Source organism: Toxorhynchites rutilus, chromosome 1 (assembly GCF_029784135.1).
Source record: "Toxorhynchites rutilus septentrionalis strain SRP chromosome 1, ASM2978413v1, whole genome shotgun sequence".
In the NCBI taxonomy this organism is placed as follows: Eukaryota; Metazoa; Arthropoda; class Insecta; order Diptera; family Culicidae; genus Toxorhynchites; species Toxorhynchites rutilus.
In genome coordinates, this window is record NC_073744.1 from 130,526,188 (window position 1) to 130,546,415 (window position 20,228).

Below are 20,228 nucleotides of genomic sequence, written 5' to 3' on the forward strand. Positions count from 1 at the left end.
GAATGAATATTTTGATCGGTTTTTCGAATACTGAGAGTTCGTTTCCCATGTGTGTGTGTAGGGTAACAAGAACATGGCCGGTCAACAAATCCTGAGCATGGGGCCACTAGCCAACAAGAGTCCCAACCTGCTGCCAATGAACCAGAGCATGGCAAACAATGTGGTTGTCGGTTCGATGGGTGGAGGATCGATGCTAGGAATGAACAGTATTGCCCAGAACAATGGAGGAGGTACGATTATTACCAACAGTAATATGGCTTTGAGCGGAGGAGTTATGACTAGTGGGGGAATTGTGATAAACAACAATATGAAGCAAGGTGGTCCCAACCCGGGACTCATGCATCAACTGCCAAATGCGATGCAGAATGGACCCTTGAACAATCCTGGTCGAATGGGTATGCCTGGCCAACCGGGGCAGCATATGGCGCGAGGTCCCGGTGGTCATATGAATCAGGGTTTACGACAATTGATGCAGAACCACAACGTTGGCGGTATTGGAAATCAGATGAACCAAATTGGTGGACCTGGCGGACCTTTCGGTGGCTACCAGCAGCCGAATGTGAACGTAATGAATACTGGAGGATTGGCACCGGTACGAGGCTCTCCGCCAACGATAAATCGTATGCCTAACATGGCAATGGCCAGTGCGAGAATGGGAAACCCATTGGGTGCGAATATTATGCCTGGTGCCGGGATCGGTATGAACGTGGTTAACGAGGGTGGTGTAGCAGCTCAAGCACAGCCTCCCACACCATCGCCAGCCCAACCACAGTCCGGAAACCCTACGGCTCAAATACGACCGCAAACCGCTACTCAGAATCAGCCAATGAATCAAATGAATCCGGCTGTTCCAGTCGGAGCTGCAGGTACAGCGACCGGAACCTCAGGACAACAGCCGGGACCAGCCCAGAGTGGTCCCGGAAATCCACTGCTAGCCGATCCAGAGAAACGCAAGCTTATCCAGCAGCAGCTAGTGCTACTTTTACACGCTCACAAATGCCAACGACGAGAGACGGAAAATCCAAACAGCAATAATTGTACGCTCGCCCACTGTCGGACGATGAAGGAAGTTCTGACGCACATGCAATCCTGTCAGCTCGGTAAAAATTGTTCGAAAACCCACTGCTCTTCATCCCGGCAAATTATCAACCATTGGAAGAACTGCCAACGGCAGGACTGTCCGGTTTGTTTGCCTCTGCGAGATACCAACAAGTATAAACAGGGACAACAACAACCCGGACAGCAGCAACAACAGCAACAACAACAACAACAACAACAGCAGCAGCAGCAGCAGCAACAGCAGCAACAACAACAGCAACAACAAAACCAACAGAATCAACTCAAAAATCAACTGCAGCAAGGCGTTGGCCAAGATCCGAACCAACAACAACAAGCTGGTCAATCGGGTCAGTCCTGTCAAAACCAGCAAGGTCAACCAGGACAAATGTCTGGTGGCCCTTTCAATCAACTCGGGGGCAATCAGGTTCAATGTCCATCCTCAACCGCTCCTAACTCACTGCCCGGCAATGTTCAGATGCCACCACAGGTTAGTCAGTCTGGAATGCCTGGACAACAGCAACAAGGTGGAGGTCCACAGTTAGTGGGAGGAATTCGGAATATACCCCTCGGTGCTAATCAGCCTCCAGGAACGGTGCGGATGATGATTCCTCCCAACCAGATGATGGTGAACAACGTTCTACCAAATGCTACCAGTGATGCTTCCAGTGTTGGTCCTGGAGGTCTTCCGGTCACCAGCCAAGCTCCGGGTGGATCTAACCAAAGTGTAGCCCAAATGGCAGCTGCTCTCCAGCAGCAGCAGCAACAGCAGCAACCAAACGCTCAGTTGCAACAGCAGCAGCAGCAGCAGAATCAATCTCAAAATATCATTCCATTACCGGGTAATGTTCTCTTCAATCAGGACGGCCAGGGTCAGGTCCAGCAGCAGCAATCTGGCGGAGCGAGTGGATCTAACGCCGGCGGAGGTCCGCCCGGTGCGAGTGGAAACTTCCCAGCGAATCAAATGATTGCCGCTCCGGTGCAAGGAACGAAAGATTGGCATCACTCGGTCACCCCCGATCTGCGGAATCATCTTGTGCACAAGCTGGTGCAGGCGATTTTTCCGTCGCCGGATCCCTCGACGATGTTTGACAAGCGGATGTACAATTTGGTGGCGTACGCGAAAAAAGTCGAAGGCGATATGTACGAAATGGCCAACTCGAGATCGGAGTACTACCATTTGTTGGCCGAAAAGATCTACAAAATCCAGAAAGAGCTGGAAGAAAAGCGACAAAAGCGAAAGGAGCAACAGATGCAGCAGCAGAGGCAAGCCCAGGAACAGCAGCAGCTGCAACAGCCCGGTGGGAATGCCCAAATTCGTCCGATGAATCCAAACCAGGCGCCAGGAATGATCGGTCCGAATATGACCGTGAATAATGTCATGCAAATGCCCCGCCAGGTTGGGCCCAATATGCTTGGTCAGAACGCAAATCTCATGCAGCAAAATCGGATGCCCCTGGGTGCAGGCCAGCAAGCCCAACAACAGCAACTATTCGTGTCCCAATCGGGGCCAAGTCCGAACAGTATGGTCCAACAGCAGCAGACTGTGTTGCCCGGTGGTTTGTCACCGTTTACCGCCCAGCAGCAGCAAGGCCTTAACAATCATCCACCCGGAATGACACCGCCTTCGTCGCAACAGAATGCTACCCAGTTTTTGAACGGTCCCTCAATCGCCGATAGTTCACCTAGTGGATTGCAGCAGTTCAACGACATCATGAAGGCTAAGTATAACGCAGGACAGGCGGCAGCAGCTGCCGCGGCTCAAAACAACTCCATGGGTGGTGGTATGAGCCAAACAGTGACCCCACCGATTCCTTCTCCGTTCGGCAATAGTGGGGGAAGTTCGATGCAGCAGAATAACACCTTCAATGGAAACCAAATGATGGGCAGCAACTGCACCAACAGTGGCCAACAGCAACAACAACAACAACAACAGCAGCAACAGCAACAACAGCAGAGGAATAGTATGGGTCAGTTGCCAGCCACGCCCACAAGTGCTTCTGATTTGTTGAATTCCTCAGGCAACAGTGTGCCTATTCCCTCACCATCTCCAAGTCTAACCTCAAACGGACCAATTCCACCACCACCGGTTAGCACACCGAACACGCCAAACGTGTCCGCTTTGATGGCATCGGCACCGGAACGAACGCCACCACCGGCGATATCTTCTCCAATTCCAATCTCGACCCCACCTGCAATGGGTGTGTTAAGTACTAGCAGTTGCAACAACAACAGTAGCGGTGGTCCGTTGGCAACTGTTTCTTCAGCTTCCATAACTAGCACCGCTTCGAGTGGGCCTACAACCACGACGACGGCGGCATCGTCCGGGAAAATGTCAAACACGACGTCATCATCCGGCTCGAGCAGTGGCGGCGGCGGTGGTGCCACTAGCAGCAGTAGCAGTAGTTGTCCCAACACCAGCACCGTGTCCAGCGTGAGTCGTTCCTCGGCTTCTGCCCTTAGCTCGCAGATGGCTGCCCTGGAAGCTGCGGCACGTGATCAGGACGAAGACTCCCAACCGGGCAACAGCGGTGCGAACAACTCCGGCAGCGAAACCAACGCCAAGGGTGGTAAATTTGAGATCAGACAAGAACAGGACATCAAGTCCGAACCGGACACAAACCACATGGACACCTCGGATAGTAACATCGGCGGGGGTAAGAGTGTGAACAATGACAATTGTCCGAGCATAAAGCAGGAGATCAAGACTGAACCAATGGACACGGGAGACGCGGGAGAGGACGGTGAGAAGTCCAGCAAGCTCGATGTGGTCAAGTGCAAGGAGGAGCCAATGTCGCCATTGGCGACTGGCGGCACCACCACCATGAATGCCGTGGTCAAGTGCGAACCGAAGGTGTTCCCCGAACCGATCCAGTCGGATGCGGCCGACAGCAAGAAGAAGTGTTGTAAGTATTCGTTCATCATTTTCGAGCAATGTGTGACATTGATTGTAATCGCATTTTTAAATCTCACACAGCATTTAAACCGGAAGAACTGCGGGAAGCTCTGTTACCCACGCTGGAGAAACTGGTGGCACAGGAACCGGAATCGGTACCGTTCCGTATGCCCGTTGACCCGACGACACTTGGGATCCCCGACTACTTCGACATCGTCCGGAAGCCGATGGACCTCAGCACGATACGCAAGAAGCTCGATTCGGGCCAATATTCGGACCCGTGGGAGTATGTGGATGACGTGTGGCTTATGTTTGACAATGCATGGTTGTACAATCGTAAGACGTCCCGGGTCTATCGGTACTGCACGAAGGTATGCGCGACTACTCATTCTCAAAATGCTTGAAAAGGGCGTATGAATATATTGTTGTAACGTTTTTTGTTATCACTTTCAGCTCTCGGAGGTGTTTGAGCAAGAAATCGATCCTGTCATGCAATCGCTCGGCTATTGCTGTGGCCGAAAGTATACGTTTAATCCGCAGGTGTTGTGCTGTTATGGCAAGCAGCTCTGTACGATTCCACGGGATGCCAAATACTTCAGCTACCAAAATCGGTATGTTTTTCGGATCTTGTTTGTTTTTGTTTTGGGTGTTTTCCTATCAGCATTTATGTTAAGGGTTCATCAGAAGCAGCAATATTGGATTGGTTAATTTGTAGATGCTTTAAACTCCAAAGTTCAAACATCTCCGTCCGAGAATGGATAGTTTTTAAATTGAATTCACCTGCAATACTGGGATATGTTTTTCTTCGAATTAGTCTAGGACTATCATTCATAACTGAACTAAAATTGTGGTTCATTAATGCATTGAACGCATCCGCTTTGAAGAAGAAATCAAGTCGCTTCTCTGAAAACAATATTCTGATATATGGGATTATAGGAAGAAAAACTGATCATTGTACAACCAAAGATAGTGTTGAGTGCTCGAATAAAGTGCTACGTGGGCTACGCAACTTTCCTCTAAGTTCGCCGTCTGTGGCATCGTCTTCTCTCTACCGGAAAGACAGCAACACCTCGAATCCATCAAAGTGCTATAAGGCTATAAGGACTATAATGAGTGGCTTCTTCCAGTAGTTTCTCCACCAACATGACTCAACGATTCTACGACTCCACGACTCGATTATTCTTCCCGGTCAAATGAGCTTCAATGAGCAAAAATGAATTCGTGTCTCTCTCTCATGTATCACGTATGCATGTATCGATGTTTGAGTTCAACGTGGTTTTTCATATACTACTGATGAGCTAGATTTTTTTGTCCCGTACACAAAAATTACTCCACATATAAAATAGCGTTCAGTGTTGTGTTCAGAAATACCGACAAATTTGTGAATTTTGTTGATATAAACCCGTTTTTTGTTTTTTTTTCACAAAATTGAACTCGAAGACGTAGTGAACTAAAATTTATTTGAGAATTTCTCCCAAGCTGCACGCTATTTACTAATACTAACGCGAGGACCTCAATGCTGTGACTACTTTTTTGCATCAGAAATCAAGTTTTGGTTTGACTTTAGGCGTCGTGCACAAATTACGTAATGCGAGAAAGAGGGGGGAGGGGTTTGCGTTACGTACTGTGTATTAGAGATAGGAACTTGCGTTACGTAGGTGAGGGGGGGGGGTTATTCTCGCTCTTAACGCTCTTCAATTCATTTCTAGTCAATTCAAGCCATGCTGACGGGGAATGGCGAAGTAGTCATAGTCGAAGCGAAGCGACTGAAAAGAGAGAGTTGGGTGTCCCGAAAATCATCTCCCATTTTCCAAAACGGCTCTCCACTGACCTGTCAATAATAACAGTCCGAATCGAGGTCCCGATTCCTGTGACCATCATTTATATATACCTGCCGTGTGGCACAATCCCGGATCTACGATGGAAGCTGCTTGAGGCGTAGGACCCAAAAATCATCTTGGGGAACTTCAATTCTCATCACCGCAACTGGGGAATTCAAACACCAGACGTCAGGGGGAATATTATCGCCGACCTCTTGGAAGTGTTGGAATTCTCGGTCTTAAATAACGACATTGATACTTCCCGTAGAGGTACCAGCAATACAGCCATTGATATTTCAGTTGCTGATATTTCAGCACTTGGTGGGTAAGCTAGGGTGGCACAAAAACGACGACCATCGTGATAGCGATCATCACCCGATAACATCAGCTTCAACGGCCCGCCGCCGCTCACGACTCGCAGATGGATCTTGGTAGGAGCTGACTGGGCGGCTTTCCAAACATCCTCCGACTTTTTGTTATCTGGAGATAATCCAACCACCATTGTCACTTTCAACAAAATCATCATGGAGGCGGCCGAAGCCTCCATCCCGAAAACCAGTCCAGGGAAGGAAGAGCGTCCCGCCAAAGACTGGCCTTGACGGTATCGATTATAAGATGCTGAAACAGCTATTCCTGCTCGGACAGTTCATCCTATTCAGCTTATTTAACGACCAACAAGAACTATCAGCACATAGAGATGAGATGTAGTGTTGAAAACTCTGGCAAATTGAAGCGTTGACCGTAAACTACGTCACTTCATCAAGAACTTTGCCAAACGCCGAAATTTTCAGGTCAAGATTGGTAACATCAGCTCCCGAGCTTTCCACGAAGAGGCAGAAGTACCTCAAGGTTCTGTTCTTGTCGTAACTTTTTTTCTCGACGCCATGAATAACCTATTTCAGGTCCTGCCTAGGGGAGTCTTCGTGTTCGTCTACGTGTACGACATGACACTCATGAATTTCCACGCATCAGGATACAGGCTTTTACCAATGCACTACGGACTGTCTCCGATCTCCTGCCATCAAAACCAACTGTTTTTGTCTGCGCTGAAATTGAAGATAATCATTCACTCGACGATCACATCTAGAACTGCCAGTTTATTGTCGAAAATCAACGGTAGGAGGGAGACCTTCCTGATTGATAGTAACGTGATTCTGCAGCGGATAGCGCATTCCAACCTTCTTCCAGTGGCGAAATAATCCTGGTTTGGATGAACGACTGAAGGTTCCCAACTGTTCTCGTCGAGAACGATATTTGGAACAACTTCCGAGCCGGGGCGAGCTCGGTCGGTCTCCACGAGATCGGACGGCTAATAGCGATAGTAATAATAGTGTGATTTCCAGCAAAAAAAAAACTCGCGAACAGCTTTATCGCAGGGGGTGAAGCGGCCGACCGATTTGCCGGAGTCGATCACACTGGACCGTTTTACGCTCAGGAGGTGTCTCTTGACGACGTGAAGTTGGGAATCACCAACTGTTTTCGAAGCTCTTGGACCGAAGGGTGGATCACAGAGAGAGGGTAGTTTCTGAGAAAAGTCAAGGGCTCGATTGCCACATTCGATGACGTAAAAAGAATGAGAGAAAAACGAATCCTGTTCAGACTGCTCGGTCTCAAACGGACTCGACAGAGGGTCTTTTCCTCTACTCCGCGACTACTGCCAAATTCACAACCCCGTCGAACGGTTCCTGATCTGCGAGAGTAGCAGTGGTTTCCTCCTACATGGAAGATGCCGAACGTCCGTTATATAACGTCCGAACAATGCCGTTTTGGCATCTTTAACGGGACAGCTTCCTCTCTACCTGCCCGGAATCATGGTCTGAGGCATCCTTGCCATCCGGTTCAGCAAGCTGTTTTCTTAAATTATGTTTTGAAAATGTTTTTATATGTCATTATTTTTTTCATTTCATTTTATTTTTATGTAACCATTTTATGTGAAATGGCTTGTCTCTAATGAAACCTTGTGGAAATGTCCACTGTCGTCAATACAGAGACGAACCAGTTCAGAAGGTTGAAAGCCTTGTCATATCTTTTTCTTTTTAATAACTATTTCGTCGCTTTGGCACACATTCACTCGCACTCATGGAAATGGTCATCCCTGACTCACCGGACCCGTTCCGTGGATCCCCTTTCCAGTTGTTGATACCGGATCTCGTTTAATTCCGGACGGATGAATTTAGTGGACGTCCACCACTGCGCTGATTCTCCTCCAGCGTTTCGTCGGTGCGATCCTCCTCATATCCTAGTTCTCGCTCCACCGACCTTAAGCGCCTGCATTCCGTGGATGTCCGATATGCGCGCTCACACCCATTCACGGCCCTCCTCCGTGACGCTCCTGTCTGTCGCGTAGCTCTGCCCAAAACTAATCGCGGCACCACTACATAAATTCCCCGCGTAGAGATCGGCAAAACTCTCAACGGTTACAAACCTTTTTTTCGAGCGTAAACTTTTCACCCGCGAAGCAAAAATGCGACCGCTCTTCTCGAGCATCCAAAACTGAAGAAACCTCCTTTTTGTTTTTTCTCTGACAGATCGCTCTCTCTGTCATTCGATGATTTTATGGGTGCAGGGGTGTGCTGCATGTGTGCCATAATTTTATGGTGACGCATTCTATTACCACTTAGCACCCAAAACGCAACAGCCTCTCAAATAAAGGATAAAAAGGGCTTTACGATACAGATCGAGAGCAACTATGGCAAGTAATGCCCGAATTGGGTTTTGCCTAATAAATTCGACTTATTCGACGAGACAGTGTTTTGTGTTTTGTGCGAATTTTATAGATTCTCTCGGGTCACCAGAAGATTACGCCAAGGTGATGGTTTATCATGTTTGCTATTCAAAATTGCCCTTGAAGATATACGGGTATCAACACGGGAGGCACGATTTTCACAAGGGCCGCTAAGTTGCTTGGCTTCATCGATCATATAAATCGTACATCGCAAAAAGAATATGTAAGGTGCTAGCCCCATACAACCGTTCTCAACAACCCAGACAGCAACGACGAAGCGAAGCTCAACGCATTAGATGGCTTGATCAGGTCGAAGGAGGGGCCGCCTAGGCATTGGCGGAATATAGTCTATGATTGAATAGAGCGGAGATGACGATACAACACGAGCCACTCTAGTTATAGCCCGTCAAAGTAAAATAAGTAACCCATCTATAGATCTACACCGATTCACATCGGGATATCGGCGGGGAACCCGGCTTATACAAATGCCAGTTCGTATATCTACCGAACTGAGAAATGAACGATCCCGGATGGCGAATTTATTAAGGACCGGTTTGTGACGAATCCTATGAATATCTACGATTCCAGCCTCTAACTGAAATTCGCCACTTCGGCATCAAAACGAAGCTGAGAGACGAGTTCTTGGGGTAAACTGAACCATCATGTGGTGCATCGTGAAGCATCGACAAGAATCGGTCAGAGAAGTGCGATTCAGATACAGCTTGGAACAGTCATTATGATTATTTTGGTTTATTGTTCAAGAATTTTGGCACTTCTCAGTATTAACGTCTTTGGAAACTAGAAACATTTTTTATGATGAAGTAGTTTAAGAACCTGCCACTGCGTTTCAAAATTAAGAATCATTATTATGTTGAAATCGCTACTGGAACAATGCAGATGTTCTGTGAAAGCCACATTTGTTTTTAGTTCTTTTACTGAGGGTGATACTTGATTATATTGGTAGCAAACGTAGATTGAAGATATTGTGGTATAACAGTGTTACTTTCTCTTCACTAGAACTTCAGATCGGCTAGCGTGTATGCGAGCATTCGTAATGATCTAGCGATCCCAGTACAGCTTGTAGCAGCTGTTCCTTGGAACCGGTCCCGGAACGTAGTTGCAGTAGCGTACCAACTAATTCACCACGTTGCGTTTTGTTGCTAGTCATGAACAATTTCGTCAATCGAGTTGTGAAGATTGAGATATACTGATTTGATTAGCGCTCTACTGTTTTTTTCACCAACATCTTCTCAAAAATATTCCCTGGTCTTTTAACAATTGAAACATAGAACCGAAACGCACTTTCCAGGCCGATCCCCAACTATCAGCGACTACGATAAGCGTATCATCGATACAATGTATCACTTTCTTCCACCGGTGTATATCGTTCATGCACAAGAAAAAATCGACGCGGAAGAGAAACTACCATACACATCATTATTCTCATCCCAAATTCAGCAACAACAACAACAAAAAATCATCTCGCCACAAAGGTTCGGCATTTTGAAATGAAATGAAAATTTAAATTTCATTTTACCACTACACACAAGCCCAAACGCGCTGTGCTCTCGCATTTGTGCATCCAACATTTCTCCCCTACTCCGATGAATGCTGCTCATTCGAGAGAGAGGGAACTGTTCATTCGCGGTGGTGGTAACTCGTGAGAGGGACAACATCTCGCGTGTGTTCAATCGCTTCTGCAGGGGGATGACTTTCTAAATAACACGAGAGAAGCAAAGCGGAGAGCGAAAATCGAGTTGTGAGCACCGTGGCGGTGGAGTTCATTCTGAAAGTGCGCACCTTAACGGATGCGGTTTGTGGCTGTGTGGGTGTGTTATTGTTATTTTCTAGCAATGTTATGTTTCATTTTTGCATGACAGTGTGTGTGCTTCAAATCCACCCAACTAAACTAACCAACCAATGATATGATGGTTGGGTTCTTTAATGGTGTTTCAGATAGAGTTATTCGAGTTGTGCTCTGTGGGTAATGGATATATGACAGTTTCACCTCTGAGTTCTCATAATTTACAGTTTCTCGCCAAAAGAGAGTATCATGATGGTAAAATATAATCGTAGCATGAACACTAGAGAGTGTAAGCTTGGTTGAAAAAATTAAAAGTCCAGAGTTGTCCAAAATAAAGACGATCAATTACTACCGAATTTAGAAATTAAGAATTTTTCTTTAGTGGGTTCTGTGGTTTTGAAATTACAATGTTTGATTGAACTTCGGATATGGTGTGAGGGTAAAACTTATCGCCAATGCATTTAAATCCTTCGGAAATATACTCTCGAGTTATTTAGAGAAGCTCATGGTCTCTAAATTTACCCAATTCTCAATCGGAGAACTGTATAGGCAATAGTTGTTGATATGTTATCGTCACATATATTTGCAAATGTAGAAGTTGAGAGTTCAATTTTCCTTCGAATTTGAATAGTGTTATAATGAGTCATTTAAAAAGTATCCGTGGTTTATTTTTGAATGATTTTTATCTTGATTAGAAAACAATTTTGATCGAGCATATTTTATATATATATATATATATATATATATATATATATATATATATATATATATATATATATATATATATATATATATATATATATATATATATATATATATATATATATATATATATATATATATATATATATATATATATATATATATATATATATATATATATATATATATATATATATATATATATATATATATATATATATATATATTTACCATTATTTTCTATAACCTTACCCCATTTTTTCGGGTAATTTCATAATTCCATCCGTGTAGAACTCATTAGTTTCCTCAATGGATTCTGCAAATTATGTTCACCTCAAACTAACACTTCAGATTCAACTTAAATTATGGTATGAACGGGTCTATTCGAACCTGCAATCGGATGCAACCTAGCAAACTCTCCTAATAATTACCTACTGACCAGATGAGTTTACTCAATTCCAATTTTCACTTTCGAAGTTCACCACTCTTGACAAACCTTGATTATTTTTCCTTTTTGGATAATTTCAATTTCAAAAGTATCTAAAAATTTAAGTTATTATTTCATGTACAGGTGCGATTATTTAGGGAAAGCAAAAACTTTCGTCTCTTTATATTTTTGTCGGGGAACTGTTCTGATATTCCTATCTCGAGAGTGCATGTCCTTGGGTACGAAAGTGACCCCCTTGGCTTCCTACCAATCCAGGACATTCTTTGAATAGTAGCGCCTTCGTGTTGCTTCAACAGAGGAATCAGATGCTTCTGTAAACACTCCTTGAGGTAGATCTGCTCGTTCACAGTCATGATAGTTACGAATGGCGCACTCCGTTTGCCACATGAGCAGATCGTTTGCCAAATCATGTATTTCTTGGTGTTTGCCAAATCTTGTTTCTGCTTCCTTACTTCCTTTGGAACATCAAACTTGTGCTAGGCGGTGAAGAACAGTAACCCCGAAAGCTGCTGCTTTGAGGTGAGTCTCATCATCTATGATGAGAGGAAAAAGCTTCGTCAGTATCTGGGTGTACAGTTTCCGGAGCCGTGACTTTCCCACCGTATTTTCCGTTCGTCACTATTTGGAGCCTTCTGTACTTTGTGCGTACGCAGTCCCTCCCGGTCCTTGGCACTCTGAACCAAAAACTTAGACAGACTCAACTTTTTGACCACATCCCTGACGACGCATTAGGATTCCGCTCAAACCCGTTCACGACACGCTTGAGATTCTGATTACTAATAGAACATCCATTCTGACCGCATTTCTCCTTCCATTTGATGCTCAGAGTTTCATAGTAACGTTAAATCACACGACTTTCCGTTGGCTGCACGATTCCAAGTTTTTTTTTCCGATGTCCCGATGAGAGAGCTGAGGATTTTCCAGGTGCTTGCACAAAATCAATTCGCGACGTTGCTTTTCAGGTGACGCAATTGTTTCCAATTTTCTGAAAACTGACAGCGATAAAAATACAGTCTAAACAATACACTCTAAACTACTTCTACCCAAATTTTCAAGAGAAAATACCCATAAATCTACAGCGTTTTTCCATGATGCAATTTAAGGTGGGATTATTGGTTTTTAGATGGAATCTTGAGTGCTGTAGGAGCATAGACCTCATAGACCTATGTTGAGGAGACTATAGTGACCTGACAAGTTTTGCGATTTGGTAATGCCTATTCTAAAAACGTCTACTCCTACAGTATCTTCGTTTTTGGATCCGTTGGTGTAAAGAAGGATACATTCTTGAAAGTTTCCGCCTCTGGGAACGACAGTAGCAAATAGACGAAATGATTTTCAGAAAAGTCCACTATCTATATACCGATGAAAGGTGCACAAGTATACACACCAGAAAAAATCACTTTCGCTGTTTTTTTTTGTTAAAATTAAAGAAAATTCAGATCTGAAGAGAAAGAGCTATGATTCATCCCAAATGGATTATTGGTTTTTTTTTAATGTAAGACTACATTTATCAGTAAGTGTGTCAAATCAGGATCCCATGAAATAATGTTAACGTTAAACACTATTTTCGCTGCGTACGATTTTTGATGATTTGCACACCAACCAAATCGAAAATTATCTGAGATTTGTTTGATAAGCTCTACATTATAGTTCCCTAAACTAACAAAAACTTCCGTAAACTAACAAAAATTGGAAGTATTTCGGCCGTAGAACGTGCGGAAGGGGAAAACACATTCTATCGTAAGCGCCGCCCCTTCTTATTCTACAAGAAGCGAGACAGTTCAGTAAGACAGTCCACCACATAGTTTCCAGCAGACGGAACAGGAAGCATTCCAATTTTCTCATACATTTGCTCTGGTCATTTGTGTGTGTACCTACCTGTACCTTCAATAACGAGTAACTCTTGCATTAGCTCCATTCTCCGTTCCGCTTGGATGTAAATATGTCACTCGTGATTTCAAATCGATGTCTCAAAACAGTTAGCTAGCAGAGAACATACTTCGTAATGCTGATATCACACACAGAGGTTTTGTTCGATACAAAAAAAGAATATCGCAAATAGCGGTTACAATTTTTTTTTCAGTGGAACACGATTTGCCGTCTGGTGGAGAGTGCTTCTTGCACATACATTGTGGAATATTGGTGCTAGTGGAACAATTGGTGCACCAGTGGCCGAGTGGTTAGCGTCTCACATTATCATGCCGGGTGTTCGGGTTTGATTCCCGTTCTGGCCGGGGGATTTTTCGTCAATGAAATTTCCTTCGACTTGCACTGTGGTCACGCGTATTCAAGAGCTTGCCCCTCGGAATACATTTAAGGCATGTTATTTGGCTTAAGAAATCTCAACTTAGTATTAGCAAATGAAGCTAGTTAGTAAATACATTGAGACTTCAAAAGTTCCACAGGGAACGTTAACGCCACTCAAGACAACAAAATATAATAGCCTATAACCGAATGCAAGAAAGACTCATAAATTTAATTGTTTTGAATAACATGCTACAGAACTAGTTGAAAATTTACCGGTTTACTAGTCTACATCGGGAATAGTTCTGAAAAATTACTGGAAAATCAGGAAACATAGAGAATTTTGTATTCGAGTTCTGAGTCTGCACCCTGATGGCGCACCATGATCACCGACTTTTTGTACCACCGGCGCTTACTACCACTATTGAAGCAGCACGAGGGCCCGACCATCTTCTGGCCGGATCTCGCTTCGTGCCACTATTCAAAGGACGTGTTGGAGTGGTACGAAGCCAACGGGGTCACCTTCGTGCCAAAGGAAATGAACCCGCCCAACGCGCCGGAGCTTCACCCAATAGAGAAATATTGGGCGATTAAGAAGCAGGCCCTCCGGAAGAACCCAAAAGTTGTCAAATCGGAGGCGGACTTCAAGAGAAAATGGATTTCTGTTAAAAAAAAACTACAACCTGACGTTGTACAGAACCTTATGGACGGGGTTAAGAGGAAGGTGCGAGCATACGGGCTTGGGCTCGAAGTATGAATAAAAAGAAAATGCCAAAAGTTGTTTAAGGGGGTATTCTAGTGTAGAGACACGAATTTCGGACGTTTTTTCGAACTCCGTAAAAATAAAACAAAGAATATTTTTACTATCCATTATATCATTATTCGTTTATCTATCTTTCAACAATAAAACAAAAATAGGACGGAAAAAAAATATTCATAATTAGAATAGTTACATGCTGGTGAAGTGAGGGTGTTCAAAAAAAAGTTGTGCCATGGCGTACACGATTCCAGTCCTTCTGGTTATCTGAAACAAAAAAATCGAACAGATTCTGAATTAGTAAAGATGTCGCTATGGCATGAACCTCGGACAAGTCAAAAACATGGGTTTTAACAAAATGGCGGCCGTTTGAAAACAAAAATGCTGTTTAAAACGTTTTTTTTTTTGCGTTTACCGATTTTTTAAAAATAGTAAAATTAAAAAGTTATAATTTTTTATTGGTTTATGCGATATAGAGATGTATGCAGATTATTTTCATATAAATTTGACATAAATCGGTTCAGTAGAACTTGAGATATCGTGTACGCCAGTTAGAAAAAAACTAGTTCCGAGAGAAACGCGTTTGAAGTTTATTGTGATGGCCGTAACAGGTTAGATACCACATCACTAAGATGGCTCTAACTAGGTAAATAATAGGATTTTCGATAAGTCCTTTCTAGAGTATATTCTTGAATGCCTAAACTACAGAAATATGGTAAAAAAAAAATTTCGATTTTTTCAGATTTCTAGACTAGAATACCCCCTTAATAGTTTTTATTTTACTGTCTAAAATTTTCAAAAGGATCGGTCTACTGGGCGAATTTCTACAGCGTTTTTTCCGTGATGCAATTTGATGTGACACACCCTTTAAAATAAATTGTTTCTATCAATTAAATTGAAGTTCTTCAACCGCTCTTCAATTTGTTCTTTGACGCACAACTTCTATCTTTCTTAATTTGGCTGCAATATCGATATAAACAATTCTTGGTGAAAATTTAAGCAAAATCTTCAAAAATCACGATTTTTACCCCACTCCACATGTAATAGCCACTTAAACTTCACCTAAACGTTGAAAGGTTACATTTCTTCATGAAATAAGCCATATTTGAAATATTAAAAAAATATTTGTTTCCAAACTGTATATAATCGAGTTCAAAATTGTTTATAATCGAATCACATATAATCGAGTCCGACCTGTAGTATCACGATGGTCCTCCTGCGAGATAGTGGGGTTGGTCGCAGGCCTTGCAAAACGCTCCACTAAAAACACCAAGTAACGAACAATACACAAGACAAGAATTGTGAATCAGGCCATGTTGTAAAGACGTCAAGCCAAAATAAATAAAATACCAGCCTTAACTATATGTTGTGGTCCAGGAGTCATAAACGTTTGGCGCAGGGATGTCTCGTTTCGGAGGTGGTTTGTAGTTTGTCGATTTTTGGATGACATGTTATGTTCCCCATTCTACTATCTTGATACAGATATTTTCATCAACTTTTCTCTCTCTGAGGAAGCATGTTCCATTAATCGCGTTGTCTCTGATCTTTGTGTTTACAACCTCACTACTGAAGTACTTGTTCTGAAGAAGCGCACAACCGTGCGTAAACAACAACAGTGCAAATAACAACAACTTCGACCGCTGCAGAGTCGTCGTCTGTTAACAATCGTAAACTAGGAAGTGCTGCTAAGCCCGCGCTGTGCCACACACTCTCAGTTCTCAATGTCAGAGTCGCATGCAAGCATCTTACTATAACTATTTATCCCGCTCGCTAGAATTGCAGCCAGTAGCAGTAGTAAAAGCAGAAGCAAGATCTCATCAGTCGACAATGAAAACTCGATCACTCCCGTGTAATGTATGTGTGTAAGTTTTTTTTCAACATTCTCTCGCAGATAGAAAGGGCGAAAAACTTCTGGCTCTATTTCACGTCATCTCGATTTTGTGGTTGTTTTTCTCTTCCCGAGATGATTCGATTCTTTTGCTGTGTTTGGGAGTTTCTGTTTGTATGCTCTCTCTCTCCCTCCTCATGGTCTGAATTCATTAACCCCCACTTTTATGTTCATCAACATAAACAGTGCTTCAGGGAATACATGAGAGAGCAGCAGCAGCGAGCGCATTCGTGCTAGATTTCACGTATCTTCAAGCGGAGTAAAACCTCGGGTTTCATTCAAGAGTGGGGATGACTGATTTTTCAGCGTCGAAGATGAATCTGAGAGAACACCATTATTCGTCTGTGTTTTCTGTGGGTACCACCATTTCGATCAACAGCTGAGAGTGGTGTGACATGAAGTCAGGAAAGCACTTTATTTCGACGCAGAAGTCGAAACAAAGAGGACTTTGGCGCTGACTGACGGCGACTCTGTTAAAAGGATGGGACGTTTGAAAACTCTGATTGTCGATCATTCGTTATTATTTAAAATCAAGAAACCAAAATTCAACCATTATTGCTGCTTTTATATCGTCTAGGACCCTATTAAAAGAATGGTTCAGTTATCGATACACGTTCCAATGTTGTGCTAAACTTTTAAAATGCTGTAACCCCTTTTCGCCTTAATCTATCATCCAAACTTTGGAAACCCTTCACTAATAATCGCTTATAATGTGTACTTTATTTCTTTTTATGGAATTCCATCTGCTACATCACACGTCAAAATCAAAATTATGCTAATGAAAAACCCTGGCAACAAAAAATCTCGGAAAAAATGCACGCATCGTTTATCACATATCATCATCAAACATACGATAACTGTGTACATCACAATTGAACGTCCTGCATTTCGCCTGCAACTCCCTTAACCACCTCCTCTCCGCTCTCCATTTTGTGCGCTACTCTCTGTCCCCGTGCTCCTTAAATGAACGTAAAATTAAAGATCTTTTGGACAACTGTCTACCAGATACACGTACTGCCAGAAGTGCTTCAACGAGATCCCTGGCGACATGGTAACGCTCGGCGATGATCCGATGCAGACGCAAACGTAAGTATTTCGATTGATTTCCCCTCTGAATTAAATATTGTGTGCTAATATGCCGTACCGTTTTTTGTGCATCATCATTAGCCAAATCAAAAAAGATCAGTTCAAGGAAATGAAGAACGACCATCTCGAGCTGGAACCGTTCGTGGACTGTTTGGACTGCGGTCGCAAACAGCACCAGATCTGTGTGCTGTATCTGGAATCGATCTGGCCGGGTGGCTTCGTTTGCGATAACTGTCTGAAGAAGAAGGGCGCCAAACGGAAGGAGAACAAATCGAACGCGAAGCGGTTGCCAACTTCCAAGCTGGGCACCTACATCGAAACGAGGGTGAACAATTTCCTGAAAAAGAAGGAGGCTGGCGCCGGTGAGGTGCACATTCGAGTCGTTTCGAGCTCGGACAAAATGGTCGAGGTTAAGCCCGGGATGCGGAGTAGGTTCGTGGAGAATGGTGAGATGCTACCGGAGTTTCCGTATCGGGCGAAAGCGCTGTTTGCGTTTGAAGAGGTCGACGGAATCGACGTGTGTTTCTTCGGTATGCACGTGCAAGAGTACGGCTCGGAGTGTGCCGCACCCAATACACGGCGGGTGTACATCGCCTATCTTGACTCGGTGCACTTCTTCCGACCGCGACAGTACCGTACCTCAGTCTATCACGAGATTCTGCTCGGTTACATGGATTATGCCAAACAGCTGGGCTACACGATGGCCCACATCTGGGCCTGTCCGCCTTCGGAAGGGGATGATTACATCTTCCACTGCCATCCGCCGGAGCAACGCATTCCGAAGCCAAAACGACTCCAAGAGTGGTACAAGAAGATGCTCGACAAGGGTATGGTAGAGAGAACCATCCAGGACTACAAGGATATCCTCAAGCAGGCGATGGAGGATAAACTGCAGTCTGCTTCCGAGCTGCCTTACTTTGAGGGCGACTTCTGGCCAAATGTGCTCGAGGAAAGCATCAAGGAGCTCGACCAGGAGGAGGAAGAAAAACGCAAACAAGCGGAACGCGAAGAGGCAGCTGCTAATGCGGTAAGTTGAGGGATAGTTATCTAACCTATATCGTCACTAAAACATTCTTCTTTTTTCAACAGATCATGTCCATGAACGACGACAGTGACACCGGAGCGGATGGGAAGAAAAAGGGTGGCCAGAAGAAGGCGAAGAAGTCGAACAAATCGAAGGCAGCCCAACGGAAGAACAACAAGAAATCCAACGAGCAGATCGGTAACGATCTGAGCGCGAAGATATTCGCAACAATGGAAAAGCACAAGGAGGTGTTCTTCGTGATTCGGTTGCACTCCGCTCAATCGGCGGCGAGTTTAGCGGTAAGTTTTGAATTTCTATCATTGTGAAGTTTCATCATTGTTCGATCATTTCTTTTTTGCAGCCCATCCAAGATCCGGATCCGTTGATCAACTGCGATCTGATGGATGGTCGGGATGCGTTCCTCACGCTGGCTCGCGACAAGCACTTTGAATTCTCATCCCTCCGGCGGGCGCAGTTCAGTACCCTTTGCATGTTGTACGAACTGCACAACCAAGGACAGGACAAATTTGTTTACACTTGCAACAACTGCAAGAACCACGTGGAAACTCGTTACCATTGCACCGTGTGCGACGTAAGTGTTGAATTACATCCGATGGTATGATAGTTTTTAATTTCATAATTGTTGTTCGTCACAGGATTTCGATCTGTGCATCACGTGCAAGGAGAAGGTCGGTCATCCGCACAAGATGGACAAGTTGGGCTTCGACCTGGACGATGGCTCGTCGCCGACCGATATCAAGCAAACGAACCCACAGGAGGCCCGCAAGCAGTCTATCCAGCGGTGCATTCAGTCGCTGGTGCACGCGTGCCAGTGTCGCGACGCAAACTGTCGCCTGCCGAGCTGTCAGAAGATGAAACGGGTGGTGCAGCACACGAAGCACTGCAAGCGGAAGACGCACGGTGGCTGTCCGATCTGCAAACAGCTTATCGCGCTGTGCTGCTATCACGCCAAGCACTGCCAGGAGGCTAAGTGTTTGGTGCCGTTCTGCCCGAACATCAAGCACAAGTTGAAGCAGCAGCAGTTGCAGCAGAGGTGAGTGTTTTTTGGTTATTTTTTTTTTCTCGTATATGTCCAACTCTGATTTCCACGCATTTGACGAGTTTATCTGAAGAAATTCTGTGAACTAGTTTGGTTACGCACAAAAAACTTTATTGTTCTGAGTTTCAACTGAAAGTTTTTTTTCTTAATTCGACGTAAAATTTTGTCAAATTTCAATCAAATTTGTTTTTTTTGCAATGGTTTTGAAACCAGGCCGGACTTTGACTAAAATGGACCTAAATATTTGAATGAAACTAAAAAAGGTAAAGATTTAGTCAATCAATTTTGGATCAATTTTGTTAAAATTTCCTGATGTTGTTCTTCAGCAAAAATATTGAAATTTCATCTGCGTGAAATTTGCCGCAAGGAAATGAAAAAAATGCCGCAAGGAAATATCACTTTTATCCGTCTTTTTCGACGAGATTTCACAAATATTCACTCCACGCTATCACTTTAGTCTCATAGTCAGCGGGAGCTCTACAAAAATTAACGTTTTTAATTGATAAATTACTTCCTGAAAATAGCATTTTCACATGGATGCGGTGGGCAATCAAAGATAAACACAACGACTGACGTCACTATTTGCGAAATAGTTATGGCAGCGCATGCTATGTCGCTCAAAACTCGACCATCTTCATTACCTTTTTTCCAGGACATTGGTATCATATCAAGAAGCCGTCTCTATTTAATTCGGTTTTGGGCTGTTTGTCGCCAGGAT

General features: G+C 44.0%; 1 protein-coding gene across 5 annotated transcripts in view; it reads left to right on the plus strand.

The window, feature by feature from the left end:
- Nucleotides 1-20,228, plus strand: part of LOC129763423 (histone acetyltransferase p300) — a 46,792-nt gene that overhangs the window by 14,882 nt on the left and 11,682 nt on the right. For 4 of the 5 annotated variants that reach the window (XM_055762485.1, XM_055762482.1, XM_055762483.1 and 1 more), the window contains 8 exons: nucleotides 62-3,962; nucleotides 4,034-4,323; nucleotides 4,406-4,563; nucleotides 17,322-17,426; nucleotides 17,508-18,453; nucleotides 18,516-18,749; nucleotides 18,812-19,042; nucleotides 19,107-19,504. In XM_055762485.1, the coding sequence (XP_055618460.1) occupies nucleotides 62-3,962; nucleotides 4,034-4,323; nucleotides 4,406-4,563; nucleotides 17,322-17,426; nucleotides 17,508-18,453; nucleotides 18,516-18,749; nucleotides 18,812-19,042; nucleotides 19,107-19,504 (6,263 nt within the window). The remainder of the gene's footprint in view (nucleotides 1-61; nucleotides 3,963-4,033; nucleotides 4,324-4,405; nucleotides 4,564-17,321; nucleotides 17,427-17,507; nucleotides 18,454-18,515; nucleotides 18,750-18,811; nucleotides 19,043-19,106; nucleotides 19,505-20,228) is intronic. The other variant, XM_055762486.1, reaches the window with a different exon arrangement.